At 38.9% G+C, this 17,958-nt stretch overlaps 2 protein-coding genes across 12 annotated transcripts in view; both read left to right on the top strand.

The window, feature by feature from the left end:
- LOC109824406 overlaps positions 1 to 17,958 on the top strand; it is a 30,620-nt gene that overhangs the window by 10,874 nt on the left and 1,788 nt on the right. For 3 of the 11 annotated variants that reach the window (XR_002242628.1, XR_002242631.1, XR_002242630.1), the window contains 3 exons: positions 1,666 to 1,750; positions 1,823 to 1,921; positions 2,008 to 2,095. The exons of 1 other annotated variant lie outside the window; for it this stretch is intronic. Coding sequence is in view for 4 of the 10 variants with exons in the window: in XM_020391000.1 (XP_020246589.1) it covers positions 2,008 to 2,159; positions 2,229 to 2,384; positions 2,721 to 2,781 (369 nt within the window). In the remaining 6 variants the exon portion in view is untranslated. Of the gene's footprint in view, positions 1 to 1,665; positions 1,751 to 1,822; positions 1,922 to 2,007; positions 2,160 to 2,208; positions 2,385 to 2,720; positions 2,847 to 17,958 lie in introns of those variants that run through there. 7 more of the 11 variants (XM_020391000.1, XM_020390996.1, XM_020390997.1 and 4 more) reach the window with 6 other exon arrangements.
- LOC109824407 lies at positions 15,690 to 16,843 on the top strand. The gene is made up of 2 exons (XM_020391001.1): positions 15,690 to 15,781; positions 16,155 to 16,843. The coding sequence occupies exons 1-2, from the start codon at positions 15,694 to 15,696 to the stop codon at positions 16,796 to 16,798; spliced, it is 732 nt and encodes a 243-aa protein (XP_020246590.1). The 5' UTR covers positions 15,690 to 15,693; the 3' UTR covers positions 16,799 to 16,843.

Raw genomic sequence — 17,958 nt, 5'->3', positions numbered from 1 at the left:
ATGACATATAGTGTGTTCCTGTGACATTTAGTGTTTGTTTGTGACATTTAGTGTTTCCTGTGACATATAGTGTTTTCATGTGATATTTAGTGTTTTCCTGTGATATTTAGTGTTTGTATGTGACGTTCAGCACATGTATGTGACATTTAGTGTTTTCCTGTGACATTTAGTGTTTGTTTGTGACATTTAGTGTTTTCCTGTGACATTTAGTGTTTTCCTGTGATATTAAGTGTTTGTTTGTGACATTTAGTGTTTTCATGTGACATTTAGTGTTTGTTTGTGACATTTAGTGTTTGTTTGTGGCTTTTAGCGCTTGTTTGGATTGAGGGTAATGGGGTGGAGGGGAAGGGAGGGTAACTTTTAACCTTGTTTGGGAAGTAAATATAGCAAGTTAATAGGGGTGAGGGGAGGTGAAAGGAGGTGAAAAAATAACATGATTTATGATTTCTTCCCCCCCCCAATTTGGGGGGTAATGGGGGTGAAGGTAAAGAGGGGGAATACAACAAATGTAGAGAGACATATTTACCCCTAGTTAAGATCAAAATCCAACGGCTAAAATTTCTAACAACAATATAACTTAATAATATATGAGAGTATTTATGTCAATTTATATACATTCCCTTCCCTTCCCTTAACTTAACTTCCCCTAGGTTCCCCTAACTTCCCTTCAACCCCTCCAAATCCAAACAAGACCTTAGTGCTTTCCTGTGACATATAGTGTTTTCATGTGATATTTAGTGTTTGTTTGGGATCTTTAGTGTTTTCCTGTGATATTTAGTGTTTGTATGTGACGTTCAGTATATGTATGTGACATTTAGTGTTTTCCTGTGACACATAGTATTTTCATGTGACATTTATTGTTTGTATGTGACATTTAGTGTTTTCCTGTGACATAATGTTTGTTTGTGACATTTAGTGTTTGTTTGTGACATATAGTGTTTTCCTGTGACAGTCGGTGTTTGTATGCGACATTTAGTGTTTGTATGTGACATTTAGTGTTTTCATGTGATATTTAGTGTTTGTTTGGGACCGTTAGTGTTTTCCTGTGACATTTAGTGTTTGTTTGTGACATTTAGTGTTTGTTTGTGACATATAGTGTTTTCCTGTGACAGTCAGTGTTTGTTTATGACATTTAGTGTTTGTATGTGACATTTAGTGTTTTCATGTGATATTTAGTGTTTGTTTGGGACCCTTAGTGTTTTCATATGATATTTAGTGTTTGTTTGGGACCCTTAGTGTTTTCCTGTGGCATATAGTGTTTTCCTGCATTTAGTGTTTTCATGTGATATTTAGTGTTTGTTTGGGACCCTTAGTGTTTTCCTGTGACATTTAGTGTTTGTATGTGACGTACAGTACATGTATGTGACATTTAGTGTTTTCCTGTGACATTTAGTGTTTGTATATGACATTTAGTGTTTGTATGTGACATTTAGCGTTTTCCTGTGACATAGTGTTTTCATATGACATTTAGTGTTTGTTTGGGACATTTAGTGTTTTCTTGTGACATTTATTGTTTTCCTGTGACATTTAGTATTTTTCTGTGACACATAGTGTTTTCATGTGACACTTGATTATTTTCCTGTGACGTTTCGTGTTTTCCTGTGACAGTTTGGTGTTGATTAGAATATGTCGCTTATACATTGATTGTCTTCTACATTTTTGTAGTCGGACAATTTTTGAGGTTGAAGATCATACTATATGCAGATATGATATGCTACATCTTTTACGTGGTGGAAGATTAAAGGATGAGGTTAGTTTTTGTTATTGTTGCGGAGTTAAGTTTTGCACAATTACAATAACTTGTTACATTTGCAATCATTAGATTGTTGAAGCTCTGGTCGCAAGACTTCCAACATGGCTCAAGCTGCCAGAAAATGACCATGTCGAAAGAAAATACGCTATTGTCATGTTGTATTTTAGTGTGAGTAATGGCTATCATAATACCTATTATGTGATATTGCATTTATATGACTTTCTTCTGTTTGCTTTATTCTCTGTTTTTGACAGATTTGGTTGCTAACTGCTTCAAATTTGGATGAGCGCAATGTCTATGAAAATTACATAAAGAAGCATATAGATGAAGGGAAGGATGTGTTGATAATTCCAATATGTCACGTTGATCATTGGCATGTCCTTGAGGTCAACTTGGGGCAAAAAAAATGCAGACATTACAGCTCCGCTGACGTTGATCATTGGCATGTCCTTGAGGTCAACTTGGGGCAAAAAAAATGCAGACATTACAGCTCCGCTGACTACGAGGCATGGGCTAGAGACGTGTTGACCATCCAACTTTTTTTAGATAGGATGGTGAGTGGTTACGATCATGCGTCGACATTCAGAGCATTCGAATATGAAGCAGTCCCTTGTCGAACGCAAAAAGGCTCGTAAGTTTCTTATACTTAAACATGAGATTGTTACATGGCTTGTTGTATGGCTTAGTGACATTGTCGGTGGTAAGTTTCTTATACTTAAACATGAGATTGTTACATGGCTTGTTGTATGGCTTAGTGACATTGTCGGTGCTATATTCACATCAATATGTGATATTTGCGGACTCTCTGTGACTTTTGGGGATGTTATGTGACAGTTTAGTATGTAGTGTGACTTATGCTGCATTTATGTGACATTTTGATATTGCATGTGACATATTAGGTAACTGTGTATTATTCTCGTTACCCGTTACATATCCTGCTATTAAGTGTTATGTTATATTTTTACAGATATGATTGTGGCATACATGCGTATTTTTTATTAAGGAGATCCTCGAGGGCACGGAGATAATGAACATTGAAGCCTTGTACAGGGAGTCGCATATGCTACGGGCTGGACTTGCTGCTCAAATCATATGTGAACAGTGACGATCCAGAATATCTATTGTACTTCGGGGGTAGTGATGTACCTATGATTGAGTGGAAGTATTAGACTCTAGATGTAATTGTTTCATTTGTTGGATGTCCTATGATGGATGTTGGTTGTTTAACTGCTGTTTGTAAATGATAACTAGTTTACTAACATAGATGGTATTTCCTGGTGATCTTTTCTTTACCATATTAAAGATGAACAAGTGATCTTGGTAATCTGTGTGACTTTTGGGGCTGATTTGTGACATTTTAGAATGCAATGTGACTCTTGATATTCTGTGTGAGATTTTGGTGGTGTTATGTGATATTCGAACATTCTCTGTGTTTTATTCTCGTTCCCTGTTAGATATCCTGCTATTAAGTGTTATGTTGCTCAGTTATAGAGATTTTTCTCTCTTCTACATGCCTATTTTTCCATCAGGGGGATCCTTGAGGGACGGGATGTTATGTCACACAGAATATCATAAAGGCAAAATTAGTAAATGTCGCAACAAAATAGCGCAATTATCTATATGTCTAAACAGGTAATACGTCACACGAACAGGTGATATGTCACATATAAGTAGTTAATGTTGCCCAAAATGTAATAAATTTCATTTACATGTAATACGTCACATATAAGTACAAAATGTCACAACAAAACGGCAAAAGTAACATGTAACAGAAAATAATCACAAAAGAGTCCGCAATCTGCCAGGAAACGTTAATCTTGGATAGGTTCAGTGCATGTGGCTCGGTTATGTCCTTCAGCGTGACATCTTGAGCATCTAATTGCACGTCTATTCTCAGATCTGTTGTTGATACGTCTATTCTTGTTCCTTCCACGTCTCTTTGTCGTCTTTGGGGGAAGAATGCTAACTGTTTCATCCGTCCCTGGGTGATGCGCCCTCGAGATTATCGCCAAGGAAAGAGCCGGCTCCACTTCAGAATCTAAATTGGTGCGCAGTAGCTCCCTGAAAGCTGCTAATTCTGTCATCAAAATAGTGATTCCACCCTGGCAGTGATCAGTCCAGGATGCATCCCTTTTGGCCCTGATGTCATCCAAACATTGGTTCAAGATGGACTCGCAGTCTTCAAGCGAAGCTCCTTCAACATCTTGTACTGATTTTTGTGATGATACCTCAAAGATTTTAGCTGTAGAATGCGATACTTCAAGAGTGCTTCCCTTGGTAACATTTTCTTGGAGGATTTTTTCCGCTTCTGGACATAGATAGCTATTCCATTTTGTTGCCATCTCGCAGCGAGTATTCATTCTTTCCATAATTTGTACACGAATGTGATCCATCATATCAAAAATGGGAAGTGTTCTCGCCACACGAATCCAACTGTTGAAAGATTCAACAACATTGGAAGTGATATGATCATATCTGTGCATCAAACAAAAATTTTAAAAATTATAAATTACAGCGTATCTGTCACATATAAATACCATATGTCACACACAATTGCTAGTGATCACAGTGCAGGGCTAAGTGTCACATTTAATGGCGTATTGCCACACGAGACATGTAAAGGTCACAAATGACTTTTAAAAGCTCAAATTCATATAAAATCATAATGTCACAAGTAAAGGCAATGATATTTGACGTACCTTATACCAGGAAATACAGAATTCGCCCAATTACTTGGTCCATAACTTAGAGCTAATTGGGGCATTTCGTCCTCTCCGTCAGTAGAACGCTCAACGAACGCAGACTTCATCGCATCCCCCATTAACTTGGATCTTTTGGAATTCTTGGCCGTAACAGGTAGCCGCTTGTGAATTCTCCTGTCATATTCGCCTTGCTCAGCAGCAGAAAGAGCCTTCTTACCCGATCTTAAAGGACGAGGCGTAGGAACAGGCCTTAGAGCTACTTGGTAAGCTCTTTGATCTGTCATCCTAATCTGATGTAAAACAGCTTTAAATTCTCTTTTTGTGTACTTGTATGCAGCAAACTCCAACAATTTTGAAATACGTTGAGCAGCACTTGAGGCAAAACCCCTCTCTCTAAGCTTCAATTTATAATTCTCAACGAGATGAAGTACACATCTAGAGTGGTACGCATCTGGAAAAAGGACGAGGCGTAGGAACAGGCTCTTTTGCAGGAATCTCCTCAGTTGTCTTTTCTTCAGGAGAATCATTAATTGGCTCTCCCTCTTCAATTCCCGTAGGGACCTCTTCTTCAGAAGGTTCTACTGTGAAAAAGTCCTTAGGAGCTTCAGCGGCTCCGATCGCTTCCTGTTCACAAGATAGGTACTCTTCCATCCCTGGCCATCTGGAAATATATCTTTCAAAGATTGTTTAATTCCTTTGTCGGCATCTGACAAAATCACTAGAGGATGTGGTGGATTGTATGGTTCTGTTCGATTGTACAAAATATACCGCAATCCTTGAATAAACCAACTCTAATTTGCTTCATTTTCTTGGTCACAAACGCAAGATGCGAGTGGAAATATACCTTGATTACCATCATAAGCAGTCGCACCTAATAGGATCCCTTTGTAGCGATCCTTCAGAAAAGTCTCATCTAGAAAGAGCAATGGCCTACATCCCTTGAGAAACCCCTGTATGCATGCACCATACGACACAAATAAACGTTTGAATCTCATGTTTTCTTGTTCAATGGTGAAGACACTTCCTGGGTTTGTTTCCATCACCTTCATTTGGTACCTAAAAATGTTGGTTAAATCACAACTAACTTGTTAAATGATGAACAATATCTAAATATCACATGTAATACTCAAACATCACAAATAAGGTCTAAATATCACATATAAGGTCTAAATGTCACATGTAAGGATTAGTTGTCACATATAACGTTGAAATATCACATTATAAGCGTATCTGTCACATAGCGTTTTGACATGTCACATTTACAGTTAACTATGATAGATATACATTCTAAAGGAGACATCAACAATTCGCTTGGACTAACCAGGATAGTAAATCATATGAATGCCTTGCGCAACCAAATATTTGGTCTTTTGTCGTCTCCTTAGCACGCCAAGCTTTAGAATAATTAACTCTGAATCCATATTGAGAGTGCAATTCCTTTCTAATGTCAATTGGGGTAATATATGGACGCCTCTTCATAATTGATTGTAGCATACTCGCAATCCACCTTCTTGATGCTCTGCAGTGACCAGCTGTGCTGTTATGTTGTCCGCATGTATGTTGAGGAACATGTAACTAGCACGAATACGTTTTGGCTCATTGTTAACATAATTAAAAGCAAACTTCTTAGCTATAGAGTAGTATATAAGAGCCATTCTAACTTCTTTTGCACTTTCAAATTGCTACCCTTTTCCAGTAATTGCCTCGTGCCATCATGTTGGGATCCGTGACGAGTCACTTACTACGTCGTTCATCATCCACACATGCTCTCCTTGATGGTTGTCGTTTGGGATCCTCTCTGATTCCTCGATTGTGATCCTCTCATAAGGTTCCTCGATATGCTCAGATGACTATGAGCTTACATTAGGAACACTACAGGTTGAAAGATAAGGTCACAAATAAGTCACGTGTGATACTTACCAGTAAAGTCACATATAAGACCTAAGTATCACAAATAAAGTCCATATGTCACAAATAAAGTCAATTTGTCACGTTGGATGTCTTCAGGTCACATATATAACGTAATATGTCACGTGTATCTAGAACCTGAAAATATATCTTTGAATACTTACTTAAGCTCTGTTTCTGTCCCTATGGCATGATGGGTCCTTCATCTCTTTTAGTAACAGTCATGGTTACTGTATTTAACCCCATTGAATGATGATAATCTATCATGTTGAGAATATCTTCATCTTTTGAAAACTCAAATGAGACAATGGGAAACTTCTTGATAGAGTAACTTATCAACAAACTTTCGTAGGATTCTCTAAAATTCTCTGCAGCGATCATCTTCAATTCAGCTAAGCTAAACTTGTTGTCGAATTGACTTTAATGAGGGTTGCATTACTGTTAAATGAAATCACACACATTAAGGAATCTTCCATTGTGGTTGTTGAAGAAGTTAAGAGGAAAAAGTTAAGAATATAAATGGTTGTTGAAGGTCTTAGTAGTAGATCTAAAGAGGGAAGAGTATATATTACATTGAAATGAGGCATGAACAATTTTGGAGGGAACTTAGTATCTTTTTCCCTCCATTTTTCCCTTTTCCCTCCATAAAACCTCTCTCTAGCTAGAAACGGAAGTGACTTCAAATCTGACTTCCGATTAATATTGTTGTCGAATTGACTTTAATGAGGGTTGCATTACTGTTAAATGAAATCACACACATTAAGGAATCTTCCATTGTGGTTGTTGAAGAAGTTAAGAGGAAAAAGTTAAGAATATAATTGGTTGTTGAAGGTCTTAGTAGTAGATCTAAAGAGAGAAGAGTATATATTACATTGAAATAAGGCATGCAACAATTTTGGAGGGAACTTAGTATCTTTTTCCCTCCAATTTTCCCTTTTCCCTCCATAAAACCTCTCTAGTGTACACCCCCAAACGGAAGTGACTTCCGATTTGATGGGTTGCTTTGCTGGCTAACAAGATAAAAAAACTCACCAGCCTACACCCAAATCGATGGAGTACAAAGGGTAAAAAGGGCAATTGGCAAAAATACACTATAAAGTACATATACAATATTGGGTTTGGGGTGTAAAAGCATTAAAACTTGGGTCAATGTGCCCCCAAGTGGTTGACTCTAGTTGTGGGGTGGGGATGAATGACCCAACTTAATTTGCGCCGAAAGGTTATCAACCTATCCTGTAGTTGAACAGGCGAAGGGATGGTGATGTTGTCGCGTGGGATGTGGGGATAGGTAGGAGTCCAGGTTATATTAACTCTCCTCCTTAGGAACTAGGAGGAACATTGAATGTAGTAGCAGAGAATATACCTCGATGACCATGATAACTAAGCGCAAGTGAATAACAGTAAGGGACCTAACAGTAAACATAACATTCAATCGATAAATCTAACAACCAACTAGTAACCTTAACAACCAATCCATGACCTTAACATTTGTAACGATATACTTGACAACAAATCCATAATCTTACAATAAAACGCTAAACTATATAGGCTCGTTACAGCGGAGATTTCTTGGATTCTGACTGTATAATAGTATCAACCATTTGATTGCTAATAATCATATTTATTCCCCATTGTTAATTCTCTAAGTTCCATAACCTATGCTTGAATATAAATTGCTTTCACCAAAGAGCTTTCCAGCAGCCTGGTAAGTTCACGGAAAGCTCTTTAGAGAAAGCAATTTATATTCAAGCCCATCTGATGGAACTTAGAAAAAATGATAATGGGGAATAGATAAGGGTAATAATATTTAAAAAAGGTTGATCCTATTATATGGTCAGAACCAGAAATATTGAAGATGCTTCATCAGCGTGAGGGCTAGCCGTGATCTTCTGGTTTATGAGATTGGAGAGGGGAGTGCTTAGTATGATTGAGAAAAGAGTGAGGATAAATAGAGTGGCGGTGATGGGAAGATAAAGAAGGTGTAAATATGAGGAGAAAGGTTGGTTCTGTATTGGAACAATCCGAGGGATGGTGATATAACTCTACTACCTTGGGAACTATGAAATGCAATGAATGCAGTCCAATTAAAAAATATCTCGGTGGCCTTAACAGCCAATTACAAGTGAATAATAATAACCTTAACATTAAAGTGATAAACTTGACAACCAAGTAATAACCTTAACAACCAAGTCATAAACTTAACAATTTTAACGGTATACTTGACAATTTTAACAATCGGTGACACTGACAACCAAGTGCAAGTGGATAACAGTAAACTTAACATTCAATCGATAAACTTGACAACCAAGTCAAAACTTCCACAAACAAGTCATAAACTTAACAACCAAATAGTAACCTTAACAACCAAGCCATGACCTTATCACTTGTAATAATATACAGGACAACAAATCCATATACATGACAATAAAACGCTAAACTATATAGGCTCGTTACAGGTTGCACGATTGTGACCCTCCACGTTGCATCGAGAACACTTAACAGGAAGAGTGTTCAGTGACCTATTGTTTATTCATCTAGTGCATGGTCTGTCACGTCTTTTTTTGGTGAGAGGAGGCTTTAACACTCGCTCTTCTGGCGGTACAAAGCGCTTCTCGTAATCTGGGATGGGAAAGATGATCGGTGCATAACTTGCTCTGAATGCGTCAATAGTCATGTAGTAATCACAATATTGATAAATTTCTCGTCCCATCCATGTAATTGCAGCGCGCGCATGTTTGCAAGGAATGCGGGTGATGTCCCAGGACCTGCAAGAACAAGTCCGATTCTTCAAATCTACACGGGAACTTTTATTGGACTCGACCTCCACAATATCTTCCGTCGAATGTTTAATCACCAAGCAGTTACCATGCTGAATATTATCACACAGTACCATCTCCACTTCCGGGCATAAGTATCCAGACCATTTCTGATCCACTAGCCTCCTTTCATGCATGCGCTCCATTATTTGCTTTCGTATGGTCTCAACCAAAGGTAAGATTCGCAACAATCGTGCCTTTCTTATCCAGCTGTTGAAGGACTCAACAATGTTTGAAGTAACATGGTCATACCTTAACAACAAAACACTAACATTAACAATAAAACCATAAACTAAACATTAAATGTCTAACCTTAACAATAAATATTCTAAACTTAACAACAAAACCCTAACAGAATAATTCTAACTATAACATTAAAAATCTAATCTTAATAGAAAACTGTAGGATAACTCTAACCTAAACAACTATAACGGTGTTGTAACAAAATAACGTTGAAACCAAGCTATCTTACCTTATAGCATGTAAATGCGCGTTTGCCCATCTCTCCGGGGAGTATTCCATTACAGTGACGTAAGCCCTGTGATCGATCGCTGCCAATTCTTTCATGTCATCATCCCATTCAGATATTGTGAACTTATAAGCCGCAGATTGTAACAGCTCGCCCAACGTAGTCGCGACATTTGCCTTGTGCCCAAAATCCTTCATCTTCTTTTTAAAATTCTCGACTAGATACGAAACACACCTTGAATGGAATGCATCTGGAAAGAATTCCTCGACAGCTGTCCTAATACCCTTGTCGGCGTCGAAAATCATTACCAGTCGATGTGATGGTTGGTAAGGATTTTTCCTATCATACAGTAACGTCCATAATCCTTGTAAGAACCATTTCCAGTTAACCTCATTCTCTTGGTCGCATAGGCAATAAGCAAGGGAAAATATTCCCTAGTTGTCGTCATACCCAGTGGCACTAAGTAGTATGTCTCTGTAACAATCTTTAATAAATGTTCCATCCAAAAACAATAGAGGCCTACACCCAACAATGAACCCTTCAATACAGGCATTATAACTAATGAACAATCGCCTGAACCTCCCGTCATCAGCATCAATAACAACACGATTCCCAGGATTAGTTGCATGCACCATGGATTCATACATGTATGAATATAACAACAAAACAGTACATTTAGCAACGGAGACATAACCATACAAACTGATCTTCAAACTTCACGACCAACACGTATACTTAATGACGAACCAACAACTTTAACAACTACTACGTATAGTTAGCAACCAAAACGTAAGCAGTAGATTTAGCAACGGATTCATAACCATAACAACTGATCTTCAAACTTCTCAACTAACCCGTATACTTAACGTCGAACCAACAACTTTAACAACTACTACGTATAGTTAGCAACCAAAACGTAAGAGTGATTTCAGAAGAATAAAAAAGATAAGGACCATCTCAGTGAATCGTAAGCCTCATCATCATTACCGAAGAGGTCCTGTTGAGCTGTCTCCTTGCCCCTCCACGCTTTACTATAGTTAATCTTGATGCCAAAATTAGAGAGCATGTCGTTCTTGATATCAACTGCACAAAGATCTGGCCTAACCTTCAAAACAGCTTGTATTTGGCTAGCAATGAACTTCCTTGATGCCCTTGAGTTGCCAGCATTTGCTCCATGTTGACCGCAGGTGTGGGTAGATTCAAAATTCTTTATGGTCATGATAGACGAATTTCTGAGCGGGGAAGCAAACAACATCCAAGGGCAACCATGTGTGTGCTTGAATCGACAATAGACTCTTATGCGCCTTTGTTCATTGTGGTAAAAATCATACTCGAATCGTTTAGCAATTGAATAGCATTGAAGTGCTAATCTAACTTCAGCAGCACTATCAAATTTCTGACCAACTTCACGTATGGAGGTGTGCCACTCAGTCAGGATCTTTGTTCAGGGGTTAAGCATGTCATCCAGCAGCATGATCGAGTCGTCGGTGGGGTTGTCATTAGGAATACGCTCATCATTAGAGGTTTGGGTGAACGTGGTATTTGCGCACCGCGAATTTTCTGTCGGTATTGTCCTGAAGTTGTAATAAAAATACATAGTCTTAGTAACGAACTAATAACCTTAACAACGAACTCATAAACGTAACAGCCAACACATATCCTTAACAACTAACCCTTATCTTAAGGACAGACTCGTGACCTTAACAACAAACGCATATACTTAACATCAAACACCTTATCATAGCAACCAACTAGTATACATAACAGCGAACAAATAACCTTAACAACCAGTCCTTAACATAGCATTGACAACCAACTCATTACCTAAGCAACAAATGCATAAGGTTAACAACTAATGGCAAAACCTATCAGTAAACTCAAAAGAAAATCTGGAGTGTAATTCCTACATAGTTTCCGGCCTAGTCTGCATGTTCTGCGAAGTTGAGGATTCCCCAGCAGAGGTAGCATACAAATTCGCGTCTGTAAATCCATTACGCCGACAATACTCGAACATTAAATTTATTTCATCGTCATTGTCAATTAAAATACTGAATTTCTTTTCCCTTTCGCATATGAACTTCAGTGAAAGAGATTGCATTGGTATTTTAAGCCTTTTCGACACTTGATATTTCAAGCTGATTATTTCTGTATTCTCTTTGATAACGACGAATACACTGTCACCACCTTTGTTGCTTTTTACCTTCGTTACCACGCATAGAAGAGATCCATCCGTTATTTTATTACAGGGAGTAGTTGAAGAAACCTAGAGGCTTTTATTGAGGAGAATTAAGTAGAATGAACAAATTAGTTGGGGTAATAGAATGGGGAGGAACTCAGCGATTTTATTACGGCTGGAAGGGGAATATATCTGGTGATAATTTTGGAGGGAAATGAGAATCCCCCCCCCCAAAAAAAAGGCATTCTAATCACCATTTAATGCCTACAGTCGAAACGTCATGTTTCCGACGTGAGAGGGCGACGAACACAGGCTGCGAAGGGTATTTTGGGCATTTCGAGAGGGGTTTAAACGGAGTTATGCCTGAGGATTCGTTTTGGGGGCTGGAAGAAAATCGCGGGCGATTTTGGGGGCAAAGCACCCATTGAAAAAGTCTTAGGGGGAGCACGTTTTCTTGTGTTTTGGGGGATGGAAGCATTTTTCCCTAGTTCTATTTGTAGTTGTGTTAGTTCTAATTTATATCATGTTAGTTTTAGTTGTATTCATGTTAGGTCTATTTGCAATTGTGTTAGTTCTAATTGGAGTCGTGTTAGTTCTATTTTCATAACATGTTAGTTCTAACTTTACACGTTAAACCTCACCTAATTCATGTTAATCATATTTTTTGTTAATACTAGGTCTACTTTGAGTCATGTTAGTTCTATTGTAGCTTATTTTAGTTCTATTGCAGCTCATGTTAGTTCTAATTGGTGTCATGTTAGTTTTAATGGAGTATTTGTTAGTTCTCATTCGAGTCATGTTAGTTCTATCGCAGCTCATGTTAGTTATATTTAATATTCATGTTAGTTCTAATAGAGGTCATGTTAGTTCTAATTGGAGTCATGCTAGTTCTATCGCAGCTCGTGTTAGTTCTAATTTGAATGCTTATTGTATTTGTTACAGCTTTGATATTACGAGATGACGGGCATAAAAAAATATGTCTATGTCGACAGCTCCAGACCTCCAATGACAAATTGGGCATCAGAGGATGTGAAAGTCTCATCTATGAAGATGAGGACAATTACATGTTAGGTCTAAATTAACAAAAAAAATTAGAGTCGTCTCAGTGTTATTGTTTGGGGTGAAAGTTGATTTTTTCATTGTGCAACTCATTACAACTTCGAACGTTACAAAGAGTTTAAAAAGTTAATCTTTTTATAAGATTTATCCACATAATAAAATAACAAAAATTATAATTCTTCTCAAACAAACGCAACAGACGTTTATCTCCCGTTGCTCGCGTGAGATCTTTGCCTGAGACGGGGACGTTGATATCCGTGGACTACTAATCGATCAGATCGATCTGGAGTTTCGTTGATTCGCGAAGGAATCAAGAAACCGAAGCAATTATCTTGGTAATAGCGAGATAACCACTCTTCTCGAGATCATAGCTAGGTACGATATCAAGGGAAGGAACCGGGAACTGTAGATCCGACGAACTCTTCTTCTTTATGCCTAAAAACTTGATCTGATCTTCTCCTCTTCTCTAAAATTCGTGCTCCTTCAATCTCCAATTCACCAGGGCTTCGTCGAGGTTCGAAAATTCTAGATCTATGCAAATGAAGGCCCTAGGACTGTATTTATAGGCCTCGGGCCATCATTTTCTTATAAGAATGAACGATTTGATCTTATCCTCAGTTGTAATCACTTTATCACATTCTAGGATAACATTAGATCAGTTGGAACAAATTCAGACGGTTAACGGTCGAAAAACGGCTCAAAACTGTAAAAAACGACTTTAGCCGAGACACCCGAGGCACGTGCGGTGTTTTCGTTAAGGTCCGGGGCATTGTTTTGCACGTCCCGTTTGTTTTCACTGTATCTTCGTCGTCCGAACTAGGAATTATACTATTCAAAGTGCGTATGAAAGCCGATGAGGAGATCTACAAGCTCCAATGGTTGAGTCATACATGGAATCGACGGGACACGAGAGGCGCTTCGTATTTTTCATAAGCGAAGCGTAGCTCCCGATCAGTTCGTATTTTTGTTATTCTGTAGTTCTGTTGCTTCACACGGTTCGTTGACTTGCTTCATGCGCTCATTGACGTTAATTAAGCTTCTGTGACTCGGATAGTGACGTTCATTCGTCTTCTCTCTGCCTCGAGCTGCGTGCGAGAGTCCGTGAGTAATTTTTGACGTCTACAGATACCCCATCCAAAGTGTTTTAGTCTCGTTTTTTTTATAGAAGGGCTTGAGATACTTTGGATGTGATTGGTCCAACCTTCAGTCGGTGTGAAAGGACCTGTAGTCAGCTTCGATCTTTGACTTCTTTGATTTTCAGTCTATTCAATGTTTTGATGAATAATTGAAGTTCTTTCGATACTGCGTTTATCATCTGATCGTCGTCGAAGTCTCGAATCACAATTGGTGAGTTAGTTTTGGCTCGTGTCATTGAGTTGACTTTGAATTGATTATCTCTGTCGCAACGCGTTGACTAGTGTTGATTTAGAGCTACGAGTTGACCGGCGTTGACCTTAGGGTTTCACATCGATCGGCGTTGACTTTCATCGCAATACGTTGATTGGCGTTGACCTAGGACTACGTGTTGACCGGGTTAATCATAGGGTTTTGCATCGATCGGCGTTGACTTTTATTGCAACGCGTTGACTAGCGTCAATTTTTATCAGAACAACCAATAATGGGCAAAAACATGCGAAAAACCATCATAAAACAGCTGAGGGACCCGGCCTAGGCCCGAGACACCCTAACTGGGCCCGAGACACCCTAGGTGTCTCGACCTTGGCCGAGACACTATGAGTGTCTCGGCTTATGGGCCGAGACACCCCACCTTTTTTTTTTCTTTTGTGCTTTTGTTGTACTTTCACTTCCCCCCTCTTGCTTCACAATTCAAATTGAAACCCTTTCCCCCCTAAAACTACTACTCCTTCTTCTTCTTACCCAAACTCTTCCTCCAAACCCATTATTTCTTTTCTTTAAGAATTCTTAACCCATTCAAGTTCTTGCATTTAAAACCCTCGACCCCTTCAAAATTTTGGCTTTTATTCCCTCTATTTTGGCCTAAATTCCTCTCATCTCAAAAGCGAGGGTTTGAGTTCTAGACTTGAGCTTTTTTAGTTGGGTTTTCAAGCTCTTGATTTGGGTAAGCTTCTCTCCAAGGATTCTCATTGTATGCTTGATTTTGATTTAAGAATCTATGGATTTTGTAGGAAAGATTAAAACTTTATTCTTGTAGTGTGGGTATATAACCAAGAATTTATGAATTTTTATGCAAAGATTGTGGCTTTTTGCCCTCATGAATTGGGTTTTATGAAAAAGATTGAATTTTGAAGATGAGTTTTGAATATGGCCGAAAATTTGAGGGGTGCTTTATGCAAACTTGAGGCCAAAATTCTTAGGGGACTTTTGTGCAAAAGTTGGTTGAAACCTTTGAGGGGGTGTTATGCATAAGGACTGAAATTTTGAGGCTTGGATTGTATGCTAATTTGGTCGAAACTTTGAGGGGTGCTTTATGCAAAAAGGCCAAAAATTGTTGAGGGGTTTATTTGCAAAAGGTGGCCAAAAATTGTTGAGGGGCTAATGAGTTTTCCCTTTTCGATCATGGACAAATTTAAATGTGTTCATAGCTAAAATTGAGCCTCGAACATGAGTGGTATTTTGGGTATTTCATTCCCAAAATTGATCATGAGGGCTTTAAATGCAAATTGAACTCACTGTTTGCATGTATGGAACCCGTAGGTTTAATTAGACTTCAACCGTAAAATCTCATTTTATTTGTAGGATTTTGGTTAAAATTCATAATTTCTCTTTTAGTTTCGGGTTCTCAAATTCATGATTGTACCTGATTCGTTGATTTTTGTTGCAGGTTAATAATGTCTCTACATCGACCACGTTTTTATAGGTGCTGCTCATCTTCTCAGCATAGCGAGAGGGAGGCTCCCGTAGCTTCCTCGTACGGGGGTGAGCTTTTATGATTTCTGAGGCTTCGGGATGATTTCGAGTTCCTTTGTACCATTGTTTGACTCCTTCGCGGGTCATTCGGGAAGAGCTGACATCCTCCTTCGCGGGGATTAAGGCTTCAAAAGACGTGTATTGCTTGGCCAATTCACGTCTTCAGGCATATGTGGCGATTTTATGTTGTATTACACTGTGTTGGTTGGGGTATATCGTCACGTTGTTTACGTGATGGTGTATACCACCCTTCTCATGTAAGACAATCGGAAGATTCTCGCCAATCATCCAAGGAGTGACTCTATCTCGCTAGCTTGTAAGATGAATTCAATCCTTGTATAATTTAGAAATAATTTTCTAATTCTGTGTTGTTTTGTTGCAGTTGAGTTCCTCGCAGATGGCTTTCCACCTTATGCTACAAGCGGTTGCAATAGGGAGACTTTCACTGCTAGTGTTGATAGGCAGACTATTGATCCGACCCCTCAGTTTAATGCGAGTCGTCCTGAGGAGATTCATCGATTGATACGAGACGGGGGTCGCCGTTCATTATGCCAGCTGATTACCGATGCTATCTTTACTGAAGACTCCATTTCCACCCAGGCTTTAGAGAAGTCTGATTATTTATTCGGGGACCATGCTAAGGATCCGACTAAATTGACTCTTGATGATGATCATTGGTTGAATGATGATGGCGAGAGCCTTTTAGACATCCCCTCTATTTCCCATCCGCATTCTCTCGCTCATTTGGAGACGCAGGCTGTGCGGCGACAGATGTCTTGGAATCTTACAGATGACCATGATCAAGTTCACTGTGGCTTTGTTTCCCATCATAAGACCCCAGGTTCTGATGGGCATAATCATATTCGCGGCCTTAGACCGGGGATTCTGGGACTTGATATAGCATCATCGGACGAGGTGTCAGTAGCCGTCCATACTGTGAGGAATCGTCTGGCTGTGCTTGGGAGGAAGTTACCCCTGAAGGAATTCAGATGTTTCAGTTGGTCATATTCACCATCTAAAAAGTAGTGGACTCGTATGACTAGTTACTAGGGGTGCTAAACCGTATCTGTATCCGAGAAAATATCCGTAACCGTATCCGTTAGGATACAAATATGGTTATTCAAATCTATAACTGATAGGATATGGTTACGGATATGGTTTTGTAGTGAAATATCTGTATCCGTATCCGAAATATCCGAATACATATTAGTCATACTCTTATGATAGTTTCGATTCTTAGATTATGGATTTATGGTTAATTTTGATGATCAATATGTCTAATCTTAACTTTTCAATTATAATGGACATATTAACAAACTCTTTTGTATCACATGAACTATGTTTTTCTCAATACTATGTAGTTTTCTCATATCTGTTTTGTATCTGCATGCATATCCGCTTATATATCCGCATGTATATCCGTAACCGTATCCGATTTTAGCGGATATGGTTATAATTTTTTCTTATCGAGGTATATCTGTATCTGTATCCGTATCCGAGATGGGTAAGCGGATATGGATATGATAAGCATCATATCCGAGCCGTATCCGGACCGAATGCACCCCTACTAGTTACGTTTTGAGACGTTGGGAGAGTGAGCTGAGACGTAGCGGATTGTATGCACCTATATAAGCCACCATGTACGGATTTCCGGTTAGCAGTTGTCATTTCTTGGCATTACTGGAGTCTTATAACCCTGATAATAACACTTTTCTGACTTGTAATGGAGAGTTGGGGTTAGCTCTCCATGAGATGCACAAGGTTTCTGGTCTTTCAATGGGAGATTACCCATATCAAGAGTATTTTCTCTCTAACCTGCAGCTGGGACAACTGAAGAGAGATTCCTCTGACATGTATGACACGCTCTGGGACCTTACATGTTATTATCATACATCCCTGATTAGGATGAGTCCTCTGGCGAAGAGGAAGAAGCAGGTCAGTTTGAAGTAGTTTGCTGATTATTTATTTCAGCATTTGGAGAGCAGTTCGGGCGAGACCATTTGTGGGTTGGCCCCTTTGACACCTTCTGTCATTAATGACTTAATCGAGAGGGCTGACGCTCGTTCATTTACTACCGCTGGTGTTGAGGGTTCTTTTCCCGCGGGGACTAAATTTCGAACATTCATTTGTCATGCACGGAAGCTTATTCGGTCTAAGGCCCTTCTGGTGGGGTATCTCGCCCTTTG

This window comes from Asparagus officinalis, chromosome 9, assembly GCF_001876935.1.
Source record: "Asparagus officinalis chromosome 9, Aspof.V1, whole genome shotgun sequence".
NCBI lineage: Eukaryota > Viridiplantae > Streptophyta > Magnoliopsida > Asparagales > Asparagaceae > Asparagus > Asparagus officinalis.
This window is presented reverse-complemented; position numbering and strand designations above follow the sequence as displayed.